Source organism: Ranitomeya variabilis, chromosome 1 (assembly GCF_051348905.1).
Source record: "Ranitomeya variabilis isolate aRanVar5 chromosome 1, aRanVar5.hap1, whole genome shotgun sequence".
NCBI lineage: Eukaryota > Metazoa > Chordata > Amphibia > Anura > Dendrobatidae > Ranitomeya > Ranitomeya variabilis.
This window is the reverse complement of record NC_135232.1, coordinates 886,305,988-886,329,610: the sequence shown is the minus strand read 5'-3', so window position 1 is coordinate 886,329,610 and position 23,623 is coordinate 886,305,988. Positions and strand designations below refer to the sequence as shown.

Genomic DNA, 23,623 nt, shown 5'->3' with positions numbered 1-23,623 from the left:
CATTCACCACTGCTACCTTCCTCACTCACTGGATCCTTATTAGGCACCGCCCATTCGTGCTGTACTGTGACTATTCACTAACGCCGTTTGTTAGCAGGTGGAACCAATCTGTAAGCTACTATGTTCCGGAGGACCGCGACACACAGACGCGTCACTTCCGCCGGCTTTTTTCACATGTGCACACTGTTTATACAGTTGCACGCCGGCAGCACAGCATCACTATGGTCCGGTGATGTCACTTCCGGCCCTGCGGACTCTCACTGACCATAGGCCAAAACGGCCGATTTGGCCCCTCCCCTGGCACATTTAATGGCGGCTTACATGTCCCCTGAACAGACTAGCGGTGGATTCCGCGTCTGTCCGTGGCGCTTCAAGATATATCCTCCACAGGTAACCACCCTGCTGCACGGCTCATCTTCACCCCTATAACCACTTGGTATGTAATCTTACCGCATTCCTCCCTTCTATCCTCAGTCTCCTAACCGGCCCAGCGCTCTTTTAAGGTATGCCCACACCAGCACACTCCCTGGTTACTGCACTGCAGGCACGTTCCTTACTTTCTCTTTCATAAATTATAGGCGACACGGTTATAGGTGCCCTGAGACACTACGGTCTCTTTTTTCAAGCTTCAGTATAGTACGGTACGTGCCTTACACCCCCTATCACTTTCATGTTGTCAGTGATGTGCCATTTTATTCTGCATGGTTCTCTCCAGCATACATTCCGTCTGTACTTTTTGACCTGTTATTATACAGATGCCATTGATTTTCTCTGCTTATGCTATGAATATACTTTGTTTATGTAATTTTGTTTATTTTGGTTGTTTTCACATGTAGTTACTGATGAAGGTCCATATACGGACCGAAACGTTTGTTGGGTACTACAAATAAATTCTTCACTTTAAGCATCAAGTTGAGTGCTAGGTTTTTTTCGTTATTGTATCAAGGTGTGGGAGCCTACCTAAGCACCTTCCTACCAGTAGTGCACACGCTTCTTTTTCCTTATAATCGTTTCCCTTACGTGGAGCACACTGACGGGTCATGACTACGTTCTCTTATAATGCAGAAGAGACATCGAATATTTTGGCACGTTCCACTTTCAATAGCGATTTTCTTAAAATCCCACCTAGGGAGATCAGGGGGAGAGACTTAGAACGGGAGCTTCGCCACTTTACAAACATTGAACTCCACTGTGCCACACTCACCGAATATCTCCGAGCACAACGGATCCCTAGGGGTCTACGAGTACCACTCCGTCCCACACTCTTTCGGGACTCCTCTGATTACTGTACTAAGTATGAACAAATACTTAACAAATGTTCTTTTGACATTATCACCCTGACAATCGAGCATCTACAGAAGGCGATCTCCACAAGTTCGGAAGCCATCAAGTCCATTGAGGCACAGCTATCCTCGTCTGGTCCACCTGAGGAACTAACAGCTCTACGAGACCAGATATCCAAGAGTATTGAGAAACACCGACGGGAGACAGAGGAGAGGAAACGCATTAAATTTAACAGGGACACGGAGGACTACGAACGCCAACAGGTTTATAGATGGCAAGACAACTTCTACGGTCGACGCAACACATCACGACAGGCTCCACGATCTTCCCTCGACTTCTCGACATCGGGCTCGGAACAAGAACAAGGAACTTCTACAGCCATCCCTCCCCGTTTTTTAGGCCAACGACAGCGCTATCCGCGAAGAAGACCACAAGGCGCGGCCATGGACACAGGAAGAGACACGGACCTTGCGAGAGTAACGAGATCTCAGGTACCAACCCGCTGGTTATAAACATTTCTGACAGACTACTTGGGGTGGCAGAATATAGGGTACTGCAGAAGGGACTATCATTCTGTCCTTCATATCAGTGCCACACTTTTGATCTGGAGATGGACCTCCAACGGTTTTATCGTACTCTTAGACTTAAGGCCTTTTTCGCCACCCCCTCAGAGACAGCCCCGACCCAATCCGAGATTGCAACATCAGATCATATTCTTTCCTCACGCAGTTTGGGTCTCCATACCAAGAGCCATTTTAGGCCCCCTCATGGCTCTCACGCCATGGAAACCTTTATTGGTTTTGTCCAGAATTCGTTCAAATCATTATGCGAGGACATTAGAAAGGGTAGACTGTCATATCCTCCCAATCTCTCCACTACGGAACGACAGGCCTTACAAGGCCTTCAAAATGACACCAGCATAGTTATCAAACCGGCCGACAAAGGGGGCGCCCTGGTGATAATGAATAAGACTGATTACCTTTCCGAGATTAGACGTCAATTGGACAACTCCACCATCTATGCTAGATTACCACGAGACCCCACGGCCGCTACTCGGCAAACCATTTCTGATACTCTTCTGAGATACACCCAATTAGGGGTTCTTGATCCAAAAACCTGTGAATTTCTCACCAATCTACATCCGGTTATCCCAGTCTTCTACACCATCCCTAAAATTCACAAAAGTCTGGAGAATCCACCAGGGAGGCCGATAGTAGCCTCAACTGACTCCATACTCTCCCCATTGGCGGTATATCTTGAAAAAATCCTAACTCCACTGATACGGAGATCCAAATCCTTCATCTTGGACACAGGATCCTTCCTGAATACTTTGAAGGAAGTGGGACCCATCCCTCCACACTCTATACTGGTTACCATGGATGTTAAAGATCTATATACTTCCATCCCACACATTGAGGGGATTAATTCCGTTCACAAACTACTTACTCAGTCTGACTTTCCATCTGACCAAATTAATCTGTGTGTTGAACTGTTGACCATTATTCTTACCCGCAATTATTTTATGTTCCAGGATGATTTCTACCTACAGATCCGGGGCACCGCGATGGGCTCCAACGTAGCGCCCCCTTATGCTAATTGTTACATGGCCGACTTTGAGGAGAGTCAGATATACTCACACCCCGTTTTCTGTGGTAACGTACTCCTTTGGAGACGTTACATAGACGACGTCTTCTGCATATGGGGGGGCTCGTTGGACGCCCTCGTGTCCTTTTTTGACTGGCTAAACACAGCCTGGCCGGGGATCTCCTTTACCATGTCACATGATCCCACTCGGATCAACTTCCTGGACACTATGGTCATCCTTCAATCAGACGGCTCCATTTCCACTGACCTCTATACAAAAAGCACTGACCGTAACAGTCTGTTACACTTTACGAGCTTCCATCCCCCTGCCACTATGAGATCGGTACCGAAGTCCCAATTCCATCGGGTATCTAAAATTGTGTCTGACACAGATCTACGACCACTCCGTCTACAAGAGATGGTCACCAAATTCACCCAACGTGGCTACCCATCATCCGTTCTTCGACAAGCCGCCTCACCTTCGCCCTCTCGATCCAATAAAGCCTCCAATCGAGTCCCATTTATACATTCATACCATCCGTTTGCTTACATTCTACACAGGTCCATACGCCAAAATTGGCATTTATTGGCAAAGGCACATCCTCACGTTCCTGAATTTCAAAACCCATTCCTTCCGTGCTTCAAGCGCCCACCCAATCTGAAAGATTCCTTGGTAAGGGCGGACCTAGGATCTATTAAATCATCCCCACGTCAACGGTTTTTACAAAACCCCCGTACAGGGACTTTCCCATGCCTCAATTGCGCACAGTGCCATAATGTCCTTAAAGGCTCCTCCTTCTACCATCCTCGTTCGGGCAAAACATTTCACATTCCAGATTACTTCACCTGCGCTTCAGCTTGGGTCATATATCTGATCAAATGCCCATGTGGACTCTTATACGTGGGGGAAACCACGCAATCAATACGCGATCGAGTTTCCAAGCACAAGTCCACAGTCCGCTGTAAACACCTTCTTCTACCCATTCCGTCACACTTCAACACCCAAGGCCACAATGTCTCACAGTTACGGTTCCAGGTAATCGAACACATCCCCCCCATGAGACGGGGTGGAGATAGGGTGGCCCGTCTAAAACGTAGGGAGGCATTCTGGATCCACACGTTGGAGACCCTTCACCCATTGGGCCTCAATAGGGACTATGACCTGGCGTCATTTCTGTGAGTATATACTCAGATAGTCTTTGCTTTTATATAATAATTTCTTTTCTCTGATAAGTACATTTACACAACAGTCATACTGACTCCTCTGATGTAGCCCCTATGGCTCATTCAATTTTGTGGTGACATGCTCAGTTACTCCGTTCCATTATAAGCGATCTAGGTCCCCATATGTGGATATCCAATGTATATCTAGCTTTTTTAATGATCTCATACCAGTTATATCTGTTATCCCGCAATGTATGCATCCTTGCCATAGGGGGTTATTCATCATGACGATTTATATATATATATGTATTTGTGCCAGACGTAACTTTCTCTTTTTCATTATTAGAGCCGCCTGTATTGAGATCACTGTTATGCCTCTATCTACCGGCACAGTCACGGACCGCACTGGATAAAGTCTTCTACTTCCTAACATCCATACGGCTGAACACGGCGCAGAAAGATCACATTCACCACTGCTACCTTCCTCACTCACTGGATCCTTATTAGGCACCGCCCATTCGTGCTGTACTGTGACTATTCACTAACGCCGTTTGTTAGCAGGTGGAACCAATCTGTAAGCTACTATGTTCCGGAGGACCGCGACACACAGACGCGTCACTTCCGCCGGCTTTTTTCACATGTGCACACTGTTTATACAGTTGCACGCCGGCAGCACAGCATCACTATGGTCCGGTGATGTCACTTCCGGCCCTGCGGACTCTCACTGACCATAGGCCAAAACGGCCGATTTGGCCCCTCCCCTGGCACATTTAATGGCGGCTTACATGTCCCCTGAACAGACTAGCGGTGGATTCCGCGTCTGTCCGTGGCGCTTCAAGATATATCCTCCACAGGTAACCACCCTGCTGCACGGCTCATCTTCACCCCTATAACCACTTGGTATGTAATCTTACCGCATTCCTCCCTTCTATCCTCAGTCTCCTAACCGGCCCAGCGCTCTTTTAAGGTATGCCCACACCAGCACACTCCCTGGTTACTGCACTGCAGGCAGGTTCCTTACTTTCCCTTTCATAAATTATAGGCGACACGGTTATAGGTGCCCTGAGACACTACGGTCTCTTTTTTCAAGCTTCAGTATAGTACGGTACGTGCCTTACACCCCCTATCACTTTCATGTTGTCAGTGATGTGCCATTTTATTCTGCATGGTTCTCTCCAGCATACATTCCGTCTGTACTTTTTGACCTGTTATTATACAGATGCCATTGATTTTCTCTGCTTATGCTATGTATATACTTTGTTTATGTAATTTTGTTTATTTTGGTTGTTTTCACATGTAGTTACTGATGAAGGTCCATATACGGACCGAAACGTTTGTTGGGTACTACAAATAAATTCTTCACTTTAAGCATCAAGTTGAGTGCTAGGTTTTTTTCGTTATTGTATCAAGGTGTGGGAGCCTACCTAAGCACCTTCCTACCAGTAGTGCACACGCTTCTTTTTCCTTATATTTATAGGAGACTGGACACACAGTTAGTTACAACCTCCTGAGGAAGCCCACGCGAAGCGCGCATTGGGGCTGCTGGCATAGCTGGTCCACACAGGTCAAGTATGGGTCAGCTGATTCTCTTCAAACATGTTTAATATGACCTTTAAATAGTCCATTCCATTCATAGTCTGTACATCTGTATCTGTATGTACTACACATAGTGGACATTCTGCCTGATCTATCATAGTGGATATATACTTTGTGATTTTAGGGACTATCCTTATAGTGGGAATAAATATGGAGTATATGCACTGGCACTTTATTCACCCCCTGATTTATTGATGGTCTAGATAATGGGGACTATTTGGAGTTTACCCTAGCCTGTTACAGGTTGTGGACCTACAGCCACAAACATCTGTGTTTTCGCAACTTGACCTGTTTTAATATTTCTGTCATGTTTATCAGCCTGATTTTTGCAATTAATAAACATTTTGTGAGATACTTAATTTTGTAGACCTTTGCTCCATGTTTATTGTAGGATTTAACCTTCAAGGAGTGTCCATTAGGACTATTGTATTTGGCCATTTACTTGAGGCGTTTTGCCATGATAGACGCATCTTACATATAATGCTTTCAGTTTGGAAGATATTAATTAGATATAATTTTTTTTATAAAGTATGGAAAAATTAATGCCAAGTAAGAATACTTAAAAAATAAAAGTGTTAAGGATTTATTTTAATCAGTGAACAAAATGGAAAAGAGAAACCTAAACAAAATCAATATTTGGTGTGACCACCCTTTGCCTTCAAAACACAATTTTAGGGACACATGTATATGATTTATGAAGAAACTTGGCAGAGAGCTTGTTCCAAACATCTTGGAGAACTAACCACAGATCTTCTATGGATATAGGCTTGCAGGCTTGCACAAATCCTTGTGTCTCTTCATGAAATCCCAGGCAGATTTGAAGTTGTTGAGATCAGGGATTTTTGATGGTCATATGATCATTTCCAGGATTCCATGTTCTTCATGGTAAAAAGTTAATAACTTTGACTGTATTTTTTGGGGTCATTGTCCTGGGGCAGAATAAATGTGGAGCCAATCACATGCCTTGCTGATGGTATTGCATGATGGATAAGCATCAAACATACAGTCAATGTCATTAATAACTATCTTCAACGTAAAGAAGAGCAAACAGTCCTGGAATATCAAGTCTGCCTGAGATTGCATGAAGAGAAAGAAAGATTTGCACAAGCCTCCATGATGTTTGGAAAAACCTCCATGCCAAGTTTCCTCAAAAACTGTGTACAAGTGTACCTAGAAGAATTTATGCTGTTTTGAAGGCAAAAGGGGGGAGGTGGAGGTCACACCAAATAGTGATTTGATCTCGAATTTCTTTTGTTCCTTAACTTTGTATTGCATTCATTGATACAAATGAACTATTAACCCTTCTATTTTTCAAAGGATTCTAACTTAGCAGCATTTTCCAATCTTGCCTAAAACTTTGCATAATAGTGTACATTCAGGGGGTTCCTGAGCCACTGACTGGGGAACATTTCTGTTGTGGTATAATTGATTTATCCAGAGCAATGGGCTTATTTCATCACACAAATGCGTCTTTTCTTAATCTGCATTTTAACTTTAGAATAAAAGCAACACTAATTAATGGCAACACTGGGGGTATAAAACACAGCACCAGTCCTATACTCAGCACTTCATCCAGGCATTTTATGGTCGAGGTGGAAACTTTATAAGTTAGGGACAACAAGGCCTCTTGATTGAGGCTGAGATGATAACTTTCAAAGTCATGAAAATCAAGTAATTTTCTAGTTGCTTAATAAGAAGGAAACCACTGTGCGGAGAGAGAGGACACACAAAAGAAAGTCAATATTTGATTGAGTGTTCTTCTACTTACTTCCCGTGTCCACAAACCACCTGCTAGTACTTCCTAAAGGGTCCTTGTGCTCCACAATAGCCACCAGCTCCCCCTCATACAGATCTATATCAAGTTCCTGGGAAGCGTTGCACTTGCGCTTTGCTTGGTAAATTTTCTCCGCACCATAGGTAGACAAGAGCTTGCACCTGTGGCTCTCGGTCTGTCGAGGTAGTTCAGGCTTAATGGAAAACAAACAGGGAAATTATTGACTAAAGGGTTTGCAAAAATTGCTAATGCAAATTGTCAATTTATACAGTGATTTATTCTGGCTGAAAGCTTGAAGCAGGGTTAACTGTTCCATGACAAGTGGACAATGACAAGGTATCACATGTGTGGCATGTTTGCCGTATCCTGACAATTCACGGTAATTGTAATATATTCCTTTTATTGAAATAATTCTAATTACTTTGTACTTTAATAGATAGGCAAAGGCCTAATTCATAACCACATAACATATGACATAAAGATGTTGCTTTGCTTCACTCCTTCAGAGACAGTCTACACAACAAAATGATCACTACATATTGGTACAGTAAACTAGAACGTCGCCTGAATTTTCAGTGCCTTAAATTGGGACAAAGGGCCGTCACTTTAGTGGAAACTTATAAAAGGGTTGTGCCACCTTTTCCAAATGGGGACCCACTGATGATCAGATCATGGCTGCTGGTTTAGCTAATCATTAGCTGTTGAAACCTCTGGCGATCCGCTGATATTGTGGACTAAAACTAGGAATGACTGCAAATTTCTCCCACAGTGGCCACTACAGGGGAAACGTGGTATTACATGGTGAACATACAAATGATTGAGTGACCGTGTAATACCTGCATTGAGTCCTCCAGAACACTTGATGCACTGTTGTAACTGTGACAATGCTATGAAGCTTTAAGCTGAGGTCTTGGGTAATGTGAGACAGTCTGTCTGCTAGGAATAAGATGTCTGAGAGCAGTCTTTAAATGGCTGTAGCTTTTTGACAGTATTTGTCAGCCAACTATTCAAATGACTGATTACAATACAATTACGTGGGAAATATGCAATGTTTTTAGTGAATTCTAAATGGGGAGCAGGATTTTAAGAGAATTTAATAGTAGTACTTTCTTATGACCTCTAGGTGTCACTGCTGCTTTAACCCTTCATAAAGCAGTACACACACACATATAAACTAGGACTAAAGCTGGCCGTTTCACTATGTATTACCAAATATCACTTACCAGTGGAGATAATGTCTTCTTCCTCTCAAAGCTCAGCTTTCGCTCAATAAAAGTGGCATTGTTATTTTCCTTCATAAAGTTTAGATTCTGAAGCTCATCCATGATTCGCTGCTGACCTTCATTCACATTGGCAATGATAAACTGTCAGTAAATATAAAATATGAGTGGGTGTGCAAATACATCAGTGCTAATGCAGTACAGCAACATTCTTTTATTCCAGCTTCTGATAGTCCAAAAATTTTAATACTACACTAATTTCTTTTGCCACATAACTTCCAAAAAAACTCTGCAGTTTCGCAGGACCATGAAATCAAACACATATTAATAATAAAATCAGAAATACAAGTAAGTTTTATACAGTTTTTCTCAAAAGTTTATAGACCCTGGCAGAGAACATGAATGATAACACCAAACTTTTTCTCCACTGGTTGGGTGAAACCATTTATTGTCAAACTATTGTGTTTTCTCTTTTTAAATCATAATGACAACCCAAAACATCCAAATGACCCTGATCAAAAGTTCACAAAAAAGGATCAGCTGTTGGAGATTCGATGTGCCAGATCCTTCTCTTCCCCAACATTATGTGACGGGGTGGGGGGAGATGGGAGTTACTGTATCTAAAAATGGGCTAAAAAGTTGTGTCTCCACACCTTTTTTGCCAACGGATTGCTGCTGCTGGATCTGTTAATTGATTACTACTGGACAAGTGAATATACAGTGTGTCCGTAAAGTCATGGTGCACTTTTAACCAGTCACAGGATCTATTTATAGTTTACATTTTGGCGCCCTTTCTCTGGCCCAATCATATCAGACCTGTTCATGAGGAGAGATAACAAGAGCCAATCAAACAACACAAAATCATTTAAGCTGTTGCTGAGCCCCCAGTCAGATTAACCCCTGATAAACTGAACTCTGATTAATACACTGCCACGTCTGTGACATTATGCAACCACAAGCTTATGCCGGCTGTGTGGTCTTCCATGCCTGTCGAGATGTGGACAGTACAGAGGAAAGTTCAATGTGTTCTGTGGCTCACTAAATTCGACTCCGTGACCAAAGTGCTACATGAATATTGACACATTTATAACGAAGCGCCACCACATAGGAATAACATTGCTTGGTGGAATAAGCAGTTGAAAGAAACCTGCAGTTTGGTGGAGAAACCCAGTTCTGGTAGGCCATCAGTCAGTGATGAGTCTGTAGAGGCAATACGGGATAGCTACCTAAGGAGCCCTAAAAAATCTGTGCGTGCATGTGCTCATCAATTACACCTAAGCAAGACTACAGTTCATAAGGTGTTAAAGAAACGTCTCTGTTTTACGGGGTTCAAATTGCGGCTGTTGCGCGCTATCAAACCGGCGGACAGACCCAAACTATGCGCGTTTGCTACAGATATGCTTCATGAGATCGACAATGAAGCAAGGTTTTTGCAGAAGATTGTGTTTAGCAATGAGACGACCTTCCATATCTGTGGACATGTTCACCGCCATAAAGTCTGAATATGGGCTTCTGAACATCCTCACACCTACGATGAGTACGAACGTAACACCTCTAAAGTGAACATGTGATGTGGCCTGATGCATGATAAGGTGAGAGGCCCCTTTTTTTCGCGGAGCGGTCTGTGACGGCTTGGGGTTATGTGAAGCAACATGCGTACACTGAACGTATCAACGACATTAATCACTTAAAACAGAGAATCACAGATGTTATTCACTCTGTTACACCAGACGTCCTTACCCGTGTGTGGCAAGAACTTCACTATCGTTTGGATATGTGTAGGGCAACAAATGGAGCCCACATCGAACTGCACTGAATAGGTATGAAACTGAGAGAGTTTTTCTTTTATTTGGAGCAGATTTCACATTTCTATTGTTTTTTGTTGCTTTCCAGTGACTGGTCAAAAGTGCACCATGACTTTACGGACACACTGTAGACTGCTAGCCAGTCTCCAGGAATTTGGAAGGTTCTTACGACTTTATTCTAATATGTATGAGAGTCTTTACTGCTGGAGAGTTCCAGAGATAAATATACCTGGCTGAATTCGTGCAGTCCGGCTCTTATTCATACATTAATAGCTAAGCTAGTGCCCTTCTCTGTATATACATTGACCATGTTTGAGAAGATGGCTACATTAACCATGTCTGAGAAGGTGGCTACATTAACCATGTCTGAGAAGGTGGCTGGCTTAGCTATTGACAGGAGCCAGTCACCTGGTTGTGTTCGCACACAGTTCAGCTCACGTTCCGGCATACCATAAAACATACTTCCAATAACTTATTTATGTATTTTTATGGACCATTACCATTAATGAACCTCCAGAGTGGGAATCAAGTAGAAAATGATGTTCTTGTAACCTTGTTTGATGAGGTTCTTGTAACCTTGGTTTGTATCAATACCATGTTGAAGAGCACCTTCAGCTTATTTAAATGTGACACCTCGAGAGGGGGTAAGTGATCTGGTCGCCTTGTCTTCAGACCATCTCCCTTTTAGCCAGGGCCATGTATAGTATTTTGCCTGCCTTCTAGCTCCAGACACATTAAATGCACACACATATAGCCCAAGAAGCATATTCTGCAAGCAGCTTCAAGTCTGTCTCCTGAAACTGGTTTTCGTTTCTGGGATGATGATCTGCTATGAATAAATGTCAAGTAAAATAAAAGGATTCACGCTACGCGGACAGAAGATATATGAGCGAGGTGATTGGCTGTGGCTTTGTGGATACAGAGGTGTTTGGAATTCAGCTCAGCTCTGTGGGGATTGAGCAGGATATAAACTGGAAGCTGATAAGCTTGAGGCAACACAGATAAGCTGCTTCTTTTTGTGGCTTATCGGTATCCTAAGACCCATGTGACTGCTGATACTCCTTGCATCCCATTGTTTATCTCCCTTGCTAATACAAAGCCACAGAAGGCATTGTTGTGCTAATTGTCATTCCCTGCCCAGGTTCTCCGGGATGCAGGGAGTTAATCCAAGCCTGAAACCCAACAGATGCGAACATGCTGAAATGTGTATGAGATGGCCAACATGCTGGAGACAAGACACATGCTGGCTTTCCATATTGCTTTCTTTCTATTATCACTGGAAATTTACTTGCAAGGCTTAGAAGTATAAGAATCACCAATACCGGCATGTATAAAGTCCTTTCTAACATTACATTTTGGGACCCCATAGTGATGGCGTAGAAATATATTTTTGGAACTTGTTTCATTTAAAGGATACTCTTAATACGCATTAGATAAAAGTTGGCAGAACCCACCGATTTTGGAAGGATCAGCCAACCATCTGATGTGTATGGGAGCTCCTAAATGTTCCCTTACAGATTACATTGGAAACTATGGCAGTGAATCATTAAGGTGCTTACCCCTGAAATAAGTTGCAGAGCAGTTGCATAAAAATATTGTGATTTTTGTTGTTTCCACACCATTCCCGGCCAGCTGTGGCAATATGGGATTCGCAGAGTGAAGGCATGGGCAGAATAGTGCATTGTCATTCCCACCTGTCATATTTATCATAAGCTACGACACCGGCTGATGTACTGTACATTTCTAAAGACAGTGCAAGCTGGGTACCAGACACATCTGATTCATTAAGTAGCAAATGCTGCTTGATGAATCCAGTCAGTGTACTTCAGGTGGCACGTCATTAAGACTGGAGGGCATCACAAGTACAACTATAAGTATTGGGCAGTTGGAGATAGGTTGCTGACAAAGGAGCCTGGCAGTGGCTCTTCCTTGGAGAATAAGGCTACTTTCACACTAGCGTCGGACGACGCACGACGAATTGCATCGTTGCGACGTACCGACGCTAGCAGTGAATGCGCCGCACAACGGGGGCAGCGGATGCTGTTTTTCAACGCATCCGCTGCCCCATTGTGAGGTGCGGGAAGGCGTGGGCGGAGTTCCGGCCACGCATGCACTGTCGGAAAAGACGGGAACGACGCACCAAAAAACGTTACAAGCAACGTTTTTTGGTGGCGGTTGCGACGTGTGGCAATGCGTCGCACTGCGTCGCTAATGCAAGTCAATGGAGAAAAAACGCATCCTGCAAGCACTTTTGTAGGATGCGTTTTTTCTACAAAACGACGCATAGCGACATGCAGTGCACGACGCTCGTGTGAAAGTAGCCTAATAGGGAGAGAGCTGACAGCTGCATGATAGCTCAGCCAACAGCTATAGAAGGTGTATAGCCAGTTTTAGGTTCTATACAGACTGCACCTGAGAGTTTCATCTGGAAAATACAGTACTGGGCAAAAGTGTTAGGCAGGTGTGTAAAAAATGACCGATCAGCTTCAGTATTAGTGTATATATGGATGTATACTTCTTCATGAAGGGCTAAAGCAGCAGTAAGTGTTAAAGATCAAAGTGCTAAAGACAGGAGTACAAGAGAAATCTACATCAAATCAATATTTGGTGTGACTAATCTTTCCCTTCAAAACAGCATCAATTCTTCCAGGTGCACTGCGCAGTTTTTTGAAGGGACTTGTCAGGGAGGTTGTTCCAAACATCTTGGAGAACTAATCACAGATCTTCTGTGGGTGTAGGCTTGCACAAATTCTCCTGTCTCGTTATGTAATTTATGTAATCCCAAACAGATTCGATGATCAGGACTACTCGGGTGGCAATATCATCACTTCCAGAACTTCTTGTTTTGACATTGGCTGTATGTTTGCGTCCGAACGTATTCTGTAGCAGGAAAACTACCCAATCAGATGCTTCCCTGATGATATTGCATGATGGTTTGGGATCTCCCTCTATTCCTCTGCGTTTAGGACACCATTAATACTGACCAAATCCCCAACTTCATTTACTAAAATGCAGCCCCAGAGCCCCCACCATGCTTCACTGGTACCTGTAGCCACATTATTTTACTGCACTCCAGCCCTTTGGTGAACTGACTGCCTTCTGTTATAGCCAAATATTTCAAACTTTGACAAATCAGTCCCGAGCATCGCCTGCCTTTTTTCTGAACCTCAGTTCCTATGTTTGTGCATATTTGAGCCTCTTGGTTTTGTTTCCACGCTGAAGATATGATTTTTTGACCGCAATTCTTCCATTAAGGTCAGTTCAGGCAAGACGTCTCAGAAAAGAAGATTGGCGTAGTTTAGTCCCACAGTTTGTTGCCAGTTCTGAGCTGATGGCAATGCTGGACATATTTAAGTTTTTAAGGGAAATACAGCTGAACTAAATTTTATTGGCCGACCACTGCATTTACCGTAATCCATGTTGCACATTTCTTGGTGTTTCTTCAAAAGGGCTTGTTTAAGCAGGTTTTTTTGTTTCATGTTTTTCTTTGCATATCATAACTTTTGTTAAACAACAAAATTAGTAATCTTGCAATTTTCACACTGGCCACTGAATTTTATTTTAGACTCATCCTTCCTGTCCTTTCAGGAAGGGGTTTCAGCTGGCTCCTTATCATCAGAAGAAGGATCACAATGACAGGTAACATCTCTATACATAGCTGATTCCCCTGACCCTGGTCCCTCACCCTTCACATTGCCATTTGCACACACACTCATTATTTGTTGTCCCTGTACTATCATTCTGCAGCCGAGTGAAATGATTGTCGTGAGGAAGTGTATTTGTTACAGTGTGCCAGAATTCCCTTTGGGAATTGTGAGTTAGAAAATGCATAATGCATTAATTGTTATGTGCTTACACTAATGATTGCCTAATGTGCAAAGTCGTTTGTATTTTACTGCCATCGACTTGCTAATGTATACGCATGAGAGGTATGTATTAGAAGCTTCCAGAAAGGTGTGAATTGGTCTTTCTAATAAGCAAGGCCTGCTATTGTCAAGGAGATCAATTTAACCTTACTGGGTCAAATACAGCAGACCCTCATGGCATTGTGTGAACTTGAGACACCGATACACCCAGAATATCATTCCAGTTCACACTGAGGGGGACATCATTCTCCACATAGCTACCTCCACAAGGGAGTGATGGTTTTCTATAATTAGGAAACGTGGGGCTCAACAAATGGTCTCTTGCATTACTGGTCTTTTGTGCACCTCCGGTGGGGGCCCGTGTTATGGTACTGCCAAGCCACAAATTCGCTCTGCTCTATCCTCTGTGATAGGGAATTACATCTAATGTGCCTTTCAGAATGAGACTGTATTATGGTTCCAAAGTTTTCTTCAGTAATTAAGTGTTACATTTACAAGTTTATGCTCGTGTCCGGATGCTTTTAATTGCTCTTACATCACAAACACGTCAACACCTGCAGCCAGACACGACTTCTATAGGAGTGCCCGCTTGGGGTCCTAGACTGTCCTAATAAGTGCAATCTCTAAATATTGTTGTGGATATGAGGGAAGTATTTCAGCGCCAACACTCCACTTCTGATACTCTGACTGTCCATCTGCGGTCAGTGAAACACTGTCATGGACACACAACAATTAGATGCTTCAATACAAAAGATACAGTTATATGAAAAAGTTTGGGCACCCCTATTAATCTTAAGCTTAATGTTTTATAAAAATTGTTTTTTTTGCAACAGCTATTTCAGTTTCATATATCTAATAACTGTTGGACACAGTAATGTTTCTGCCTTGAAATGAGGTTTATTGTACTAACAGAAAATATGCAATCTGCATTCAAACAAAATTTGACAGGTGCATAAGTATGGGCACCCTTATCATTTTCTTGTTTTAAATACTCCTACCTACTTTTTACTGACTTACTAAAGCACTTTTTTTAGTTTTGTAACCTCATTGAGCTTTGAACTTCATAGCCAGGTGTATGCAATCATGAGAAAAGCTACTTAAAGTGGCCACTTGCAAGTTGTTCTCCTGTTTGAATCTCCTCTGAAGAGTGGCATCATGGGCTCCTCAAAACAACTGTCAAATGATCTAAAAACAAAGATTATTCAACATAGTTGTTCAGGGGAAGGATGCAAAAAGCTGTCTCAGAGATTTAACCTGTCAATTTCCACTGTGAGGAACATAGTAAGGAAATGGAAGAACACAGGTACAGTTCTTGTTAAGACCAGAAGTGTCAGGCCAAGAAAAACATCAGAAAGGCAGAGAAGAAGAATGGTGAGATCAGTCAAGGACAATCCTCAGACCACCTCCAGAGAGCTGCAGCATCAACTTGCTGCAGATGGTGTCACTGTGCATCAGTCAGCTATACAACGCACTTTGCACAAGGAGAAGCTGTATGGGAGAGTGATGTGAAAGAAGCAGTTTCTGCAAGCACGCCACAAACAGAGTCGGCTGAGGTATGCAAAAGCACATTTGGAGAAGCCAATTTCTTTTTGGAAGAAGGTCCTGTGGACTCATGAAACCAAGATTGAGTTGTTTGGTCATACAAAAAGGCGTTATGCATGGCGGCAAAAAAACACAGTGCGTTGTATAGTTGACCGATGCACAGTGACACCATCTGCAGCAAGTTGATGCTGCAGCTCTCTGGAGGTGGTCTGAGGATTGTCCTTGACTGATCTCACCATTCTTCTTCTCTGCCTTTCTGATGTTATTCTTGGCCTGACACTTCTGGCCTTAACAAGAACTGTACCTGTGTTCTTCCATTTCCTTACTATGTTCCTCACAGTGGAAATTGACAGGTTAAATCTCTGAGACAGCTTTTTGTATCCTTCCCCTGAACAACTATGTTGAATAATCTTTGTTTTCAGATCATTTGACAGTTGTTTTGAGGAGCCCATGATGCCACTCTTCAGAGGAGATTCAAACAGGAGAACAACTTGCAAGTGGCCACTTTAAGTAGCTTTTCTCATGATTGCATACACCTGGCTATGAAGTTCAAAGCTCAATGAGGTTACAAATCCAAAAAAGTGCTTTAGTAAGTCAGTAAAAAGTAGGTAGGAGTATTTAAGACAAGAAAATGATAAGGGTGCCCATACTTATGCACCTGTCAAATTTTGTTTGAATGCAGATTGCACATTTTCTGTTAGTACAATAAACCTCATTTCAAGGCAGAAACATTACTGTGTCCAACAGTTATTAGATATATGAAACTGAAATAGCAGTTGCAAAAAAAACAATTTTTATAAAACATTAAGCTTAAGATTAATAGGGGTGCCCAAACTTTTTCATATAACTGTAGTGTCGGTGTCTGCACGATGTGTCTGATGTCCATGTGTTGTCTCCTGAAACATCAGAAAATTAAAGTTTAGCAAAGTCCTAGTGAGCAGTGTGAAAATTGCAAGATTTATTTATGTTTTCACTTTTAATACAGTTTATGATATGGGGAAAACATTGCCAAAAATAAAAGTAATACATATAGCACAAAAACTTGATTTAAACAATAGCTAATTTTCTGATGATTGCTGGAGGGGAGATAGGTGTAACTACGCTTAAAGGCATTGTTACACACGGTCCGGTCCATGCACCTTCGCGGGGTCCGTGTCGGGATTCCCGCTCTGTGCCCGCTTCACGCTGTCCTGAAAGGTCCTCTGCTTCTCCGTCCTCCTCTGCTTCCTGGCATGCAGCCAGCAGGTCCTCGGTCTGTGTGCTTAGGTCGTGCGCACACTCGCTCCCAGTCTCTTAAAGAGACAGCGCACATTTTCCAAAAAGTGCTTCTGACCAATGGCATGTTAATGATTACTATTTCTAGCCCCTCCACCATAGGGAGGGTGCCAGAGCAACAAGTATTCTCAGTTGCTAACTTCCGGTTCCTGCTAGCATGTGCTTCTGTTTCTGAAGTTCTCTGCCAGTGCTCCGCTTACACTGTTTGTCTTCACAGACTATCTGCTACCCGTTACCTGGCTTTCCTGGACGATCTCCAATCTGCTTACTCCAGTTCCGTCTCATCCCGCCATTCAGTTACCTGAACCTCTGGACAACGTCAGTACCGCTGGAACCAGCTTCTACCCATACCCCCGGTACCCACCGGTTAGCTCTATGTCACCCACTAACCCTGCTTGTCCATCTGTCCCGCTGGGTCAGCTACCAAGAGTCGGGGGTCTAACTGGAAGTAGCACCTGTGTCCCCCAGGCATCCCATTCTGACCCTGTTCGAGGGGTCTCACCATGGGTGAATGGGGATCCCGTAGCCACGCCCCCTTCAGAGCCCCCAGGACCATGGTCCCGAGGTTCCATGTTAAATTACAATAAAAACGAATGTGAACTTCACCATCTGTGTCTCCGTTTCCATTCGTTACAAATTGCTCCGGCCATGGAACCCGCTGGATCCCAGGCACCTCTGGCCATGGAGCTATGTCAAGAGGTTACCCGTCTGAGGGGTCAACAGGACAAGATCACAACTTTTCTGCACAACTTGTCTACTCGTATGGATACCCTGGTTTCTTCAACTGCACCTGTCTCTGCCACCGGCATCCAGGTATCTAACTGCACAGCAAGTAAAGGTCCTCACCTAGCGGCTCCCACCCACTTCCATGGAGATCCCATTCAGTGTCGGGGGTTCATTAACCAGTGCACACTGCACTTTGAACTCCTGGGACATATGTTTGCTTCTGATCGGCCTAAGGTGGGCTTAATTATGTCACATCTTGACGGACAGGCCTTCGCCTGGCTGAATCCGCTGTGGGAGAGAATGGATCCTCTGGTTACTAATCTTCAGTCTTTTCTAGAGACATTCCGCAGGACCTTTGATGAACCTGGTCATGCTACGTTGACAGCTTCAGCTCTTCAACTATGTCAGGAGGCTCGTACTGTGGCCCAGTATGCAGTGCAGTTTCGTACTCTTTTATCTGAATTATCCTGGAACAATGAAGCCTTGGTGGCTACCTTCTGGGAGGGTCTTTCAGGAAGAATTAAGAATGAGCTGGTGGGACGGGACGTGCCTACTACTCTGGATGACTTGATTTCCCTGGCAGTCTGGATAGACATACTGTTTTAAGATCGATCCAAGGAGATCAGACGTGAAAAGGGATCCTATCGCACGGTTGCTAGTACTCCTAAACCAGTGACCTCCATGACTTCGTTCTCCTCACCTATGGCTGTGGGAGAGGCAGCCCTAGGTAAGGATCATCTCTCTCCACCACTGCAAATAACAGTCTCCATGGTCTTTGGCAAGGTAAAATTTTCAGAACTCTGTCACCTGGATTCTGGAGCCGCTGGCAATCTCATTCAGCAGGCAGTCGTGGATTGTTATCAAATACCAGTCCAGCATCTTCCAGAACCGTTGCAGGTGACATCCGTGGATGGCAAACCCCGTCCGAGTCCATTCAGTTCCAGACTGTGCCTGTGGAACTCCTTTTAGGTTTAACGCATTCAGAAAGAATTTGCTTTTAAGCGTTGCCTGGTTCGTCTCACCCCTTGCTTTTAGGTCTACCCTGGCTCTGCATGCATGAACCAGTCTTTAATTGAAAGATGGGTGAGGTTCTGCACTGGGGAGACTCCTGCTTGGATAGGTGTATCATCCCTGTTCAACATATTCTTCCTCCAGCCCAGTCCACTGCCCTGCCGGGCCTACCCTCCTCTTACTGGGCCTTCGCTGAGGTCTTTGAGAAAAAAGAGGCAGAGAAATTAACTCCGCACAGGTCATATGATTGCCCGATTGATCTGCTTCCCGGAACATCTCCCCCTCGGGGGCGAATCTATCCTCTTTCTCAAGCAGAGACCCAGTCCATGTCTGACTACATTCATGAAAACCTGGCCAGAACATTTATCCGGAAGTCATCCTCGCCAGCTGGAGCAGGATTCTTCTTTGTGAAGAAAAAAGATGGATCTCTTCAGCCCTGTATCGATTACAGGGGGCTGAACCAGATTACGGTAAAGAACAGGTATCCGTTGCCGCTTATCTCAGAGTTGTTTGATCGTCTTAGGGATTTCTAAAATCTTCACCAAACTGGACCTCAGAGGGGCCTACAACCTAATATGTATTCATAAAGGAGACGAGTGGAAAACCACTTTTAACACCCGGGACGGACACTACGAAAACCTGGTTATGGTGTTCGGTCTAAGTAATGCACCTGCAGTTTTTCAGGAATTCGTACATGATATTTTCAGAGATCTGCTCTATTCGTGTGTTGTTGTTTACCTGGACGACATCCTGATCTTCTCTGCACATTTAGCCTCCTACCGGAGACAAGTATGTCTGGTCTTACAAAGACTCAGGGAGAACAGACTTTATGCTAATTTTGAAAAATGTCTCTTTGAACAAACCTCTCTGCCTTTCCTTGGTTCGTCCACAGGATTAAAGATGGATCCGGAGAAGGTATCTGCCACTCTAAAATGGCCTTGCCCATCCGGTCTGAAAGCCATACAATGGTTCCTGGGGTTCGCCAACTATTACCGTTTATTTATTCCACACTTTTCCACCCAAGTGGCATCCATCTCGGCCTTCACCCGGAAAGGCGCAAATGCCAAGGAATGGACTCCTGAAGCAGAGGAGGCTTTTGTTCCTCTAAAACAGGCCTTCTCCTCTGCACCCATTCTTCATCGACCGGATTCAGATAAACAATTCTTGCTAGAGGTAGACGCTTCTTCTTCTAGGTGCTCGTGCGGTTCTCACCCAGAAGTCGTCCACCGGTCTTATGGTCACCTGTGGATTCTTGTCAAAGGTCTTTTCTACCTCAGAAAGGAACTATTGCGTGGGAGATCGGGAATTGTTGGCAATCAAGTTAGCCCTGCAAGAGTGGCGACATCTCCTCGAGGGAGAGGTCCATCAGGTTGTCATCTACATGGATCATAAGAACCTCGCTTATCTCCAATCCGCAAAAAAACTGAATCCTCGTCAGGCATGCTGGGCCTTGTTTTTTGCCCGATTTAATTTTCTTCTTCATTTCCATCCGGCTGATAGGAATGTTAAAGCCGATGCACTCTCTAGAGCGTTCCTGCCTCCCGATTTTGAGGAAGAACAGCAACACATCATCGAACCGTCCTGGTTTGTGTCCGTAGCCGCAGTTAATCTTGCTCGACTTCCCCCAGGAAAGACTCTTGTATCTACTTCGGATCAGCTGTGTCCTCTGGTGGGGTCATTCTTCCAAGTTGGCTGGCCATGTTGGTCAGAAAAAGACTCTGCAACTCTTCTCCCGTTACTACTGGTGGCCCACTATGGGCAAAGACGTCCAGGAATATGTTGCTGCCTGTCCTTCGTGTGCCCGCAACAAAACTGCTAAGTATCTGCCCTGCGGGCAGCTATTACCTCTCTCTGTTCCTTCAGTTTCCTGGCAGCACATCGCGATGTACTTCATTACTGATCTTCTCGTCTCTTCTGGCTGTTCCGTCATCTGAGTAGTGGTGGATCGTTTCCCGAATATGGCCTACTTTGTTCAGTTACCCGGTGTTCCGTCTGCTCCTGAACTCACTGACCATTTCAAACACCACATCTTCCGTCTTCATGGGTTTCCTCTCCACATTGTGTTCAACAGGGGCGTCCAGTTCACCTCCAAGTTCTGGAGAGCGGTTTGTAAATCTGTGCAAGTGGAACTGGACTTCTCTTCTGCATACCACCCTCAATTCAATGGGCAAGTAGAGAGGACCAATCAAATCCTGACTGGATTCCTGCGTCACTAAGTCAATGTGAATCATGATGACTGGATCAAATTGCTGCCTTGGGCAGAATTCTCATACAATAATCAAGTAAGTGAATCCTCTGGAAAATCTCCATTTCAGATTGTGTTTGGACTCCAACCTGGGATTCCTCTTCCTATCTCTGGGTCTTCAGGCATCCCTGCAGCTGACATCTTTACTGGGGAATTCTTGAAAGTATGGAGCGACACCAAGGTCACCTTGGAGAAAGCCTCACAACGTATGAAGAGGCATGCAGACAAAAGACGTCTGGATGCACCCATCTTTCGGCCCGGAGATAAGGTGTGGCTTTCCTCCAGGTATATTCGTCTGAAGTTGCCCTTATACAAACTAGGTCCCCGCTTCATCGGTCCATTTGAAGTCTTGAAACAGACCAACGCAGTCTCGTACAAATTGAAATTGCCCGCTTCTTTGCGTGTGCCTAACTCTTTCGATGTTTCCCTCCTCAAACCAGTAGTTTTGAGCTCCTTCTTTAAAGACCCAGGTTCCACTCCTGAGCCTGTCAGTGAGGAGGATGTTTTTGAGGTAAAGAACATCTTGGCCACTAAAAGAGTAAGGGGTAAGATTTTTTATTTGGTGGATTGGAGAGGCTTTGTTCCTGAGGAGAGGTCATGGGAGCCTAAAGAGAATATCCAGGCCCCTCTCCTTCTGAAAAGATTCTACGCAGGCTTGAAAAAGAGGGGGCTTAAAGAGGGGGATACTGTTACACCTGGTCTAGTCCTTGCACCTTCGCGGGGTCCCCATCTGGACTCCCGCTCTGTGCCGGCTCCACGCTGTCCTGACAGGTCCTCTGCTTCCCCGTCCTCCTCTTCTTCCTGGCATGTAACCAGCAGGTCCTTGGGCTGTTTTCTTAGGTCGCGTGCTCGCTTCCGGTCTCTTACAGAGACAGTGCACATTTTCCAAAAAGTGCTTCAGACCAATGGCGTGTTAATGATTACTATTTCTAGCCCCTCCACCATAGGGAGGGTGCCGGAGCAACAAGTATTCTCAGTTGCTAACTTCCGGTTCCTGCTAGCATGTGCTTCTGTTTCTGAAGTTCTCTGCCAGTGCTCCGCTTACACTGTTTGTCTTCACAGACTATCTGCTACCCGTTACCTGGCTTTCCTGGACGATCTCCAATCTGCTTATTCCAGTTCTGTCTCATCCCACCATTCAGTTACCTGCACCTCTGGACAATGTCAGTACCACTGGAACTAGCTTCTACCCGTACCCCCGGTACCCACCGGTTAGCTCTACGTCACCTGCTAACCCTGCTTGTCCGTCTGTCCCACTGGGTCAGATACCAAGAGTCCCGGGTCTAACTGGAGGTAGCACCTGTGTCCCCCAGGCATCCCATTCTGACCCTGTTTGAGGGGTCTTACCACGGGTGTCTGGGGCTCACATAGTCATGCCCCCTTCAGAGCCCCACGGACCGTGGTGCCGAGGTTCCTCGTTAAATTACAATAAAAATGAATGTGAACTTCACCATCTGTGCCTCCGTTTCCATTCGTTACAGGCGTCAGTGATATAAAGCCAGAATATTTTCCTCCAGCACTCTAAAGTGTGGTGAGGCTTAAACTAAAGTTGCATAAATGGGCCGGTTTTATGTGGATATTCATATAGTGGGTGGGAGAATGTCCACCTTATCTTAACCTGCAGAGCTGATGCCACCATGTTCTGACAGGACCTGTGTGATATCACAGGCATGTGATAAGTCACATGATGGAGTAGTCACATGGTCTGGGGCTTAAGTAGCTTCTTTTCAGAGGCCGCAGTGTTGTGGGTCTAGTCAGGAACACTCCAGAGAAGTGGTTTTGTGCTGTGATTTATAACTGAATCGTGGGTTGTGCTAATCCTGAGCGGGCTGCCCCGCTACTACAAGGACTTTACCTAGAGTTACCATTTTGTTTTATTTTGCTGTTTTGCCCAGAGGGCCATGTTTATTTTGTGCATAACTCTTGGTTTATGCTGTACTTAATAAACCAAGTGCATCTTTCAAGCCACAGTGTTCCCGTGACTACCTCTGTGTGCAGTTGAGTGAATTGATCTACCACAGGTGGTGTTAGAAGTGCAGGCAGCATTCTCAGCAAACACATGTGATGGCCACAAGTCAGAGTGCGACATCAGGTAAGATGGAGGACCTGCTTAAACATCTGCTACAAGCACAACAGCAACTGCAACATCAGCAGTGTGATGCCGATTGTGAAGGAGAATCTCCTCCAAGCCCAGGCAAGGGTCTACAATCGGTTAGCAAAACTGAGACAGTTTAGCCCAGGGGACCGGGTGATCGTGTTGATCCCCACTATTGAAAGTAAATTCCTGGCCAAGTGGCAAGTACCATACGAGGTGATTGAGAAGTTGAGTGACGTCATCTACAGGGTCCACCAATTGGGGAGAAGAAAACCATACCAGATGTACCACATTCACCTGCTGAAACCGTGGTGAGACAGGGATCTGGTAGAAGCAATGTGCCTAGGAGCCTATCCTGAAGCCAAGGTCGAGGATGTCACAGTGGCAGAGACACTGTCACTGGCCCAGAAACAACAGTGCTGTGAGCTGCATCAGG

General features: G+C 44.6%; 2 protein-coding genes across 2 annotated transcripts in view; one reads left to right on the top strand and one right to left on the bottom strand.

Moving 5' to 3' along the window:
- ARHGEF38 (Rho guanine nucleotide exchange factor 38) overlaps positions 1-23,623 on the bottom strand; it is a 179,542-nt gene that overhangs the window by 15,888 nt on the left and 140,031 nt on the right. Inside the window, exons 11-12 of the mRNA XM_077278239.1 lie at positions 8,626-8,766; positions 7,397-7,595 (exon numbers count right to left, since the gene is read on the bottom strand). Coding sequence (XP_077134354.1) covers positions 7,397-7,595; positions 8,626-8,766 — 340 coding nt within the window. The remainder of the gene's footprint in view (positions 1-7,396; positions 7,596-8,625; positions 8,767-23,623) is intronic.
- On the top strand, positions 1,041-4,561 carry LOC143795030 (uncharacterized). Its single transcript, XM_077280995.1, has 2 exons — positions 1,041-1,775; positions 4,379-4,561. The coding sequence occupies exons 1-2, from the start codon at positions 1,041-1,043 to the stop codon at positions 4,391-4,393; spliced, it is 750 nt and encodes a 249-aa protein (XP_077137110.1). The 3' UTR covers positions 4,394-4,561.

Coding starts and splice junctions, on each gene's coding strand:
- LOC143795030 (XM_077280995.1), top strand. CDS start 1,041: ATGACTACGTTCTCTTATAATGCAGAAGAGACATCGAATATTTTGGCA.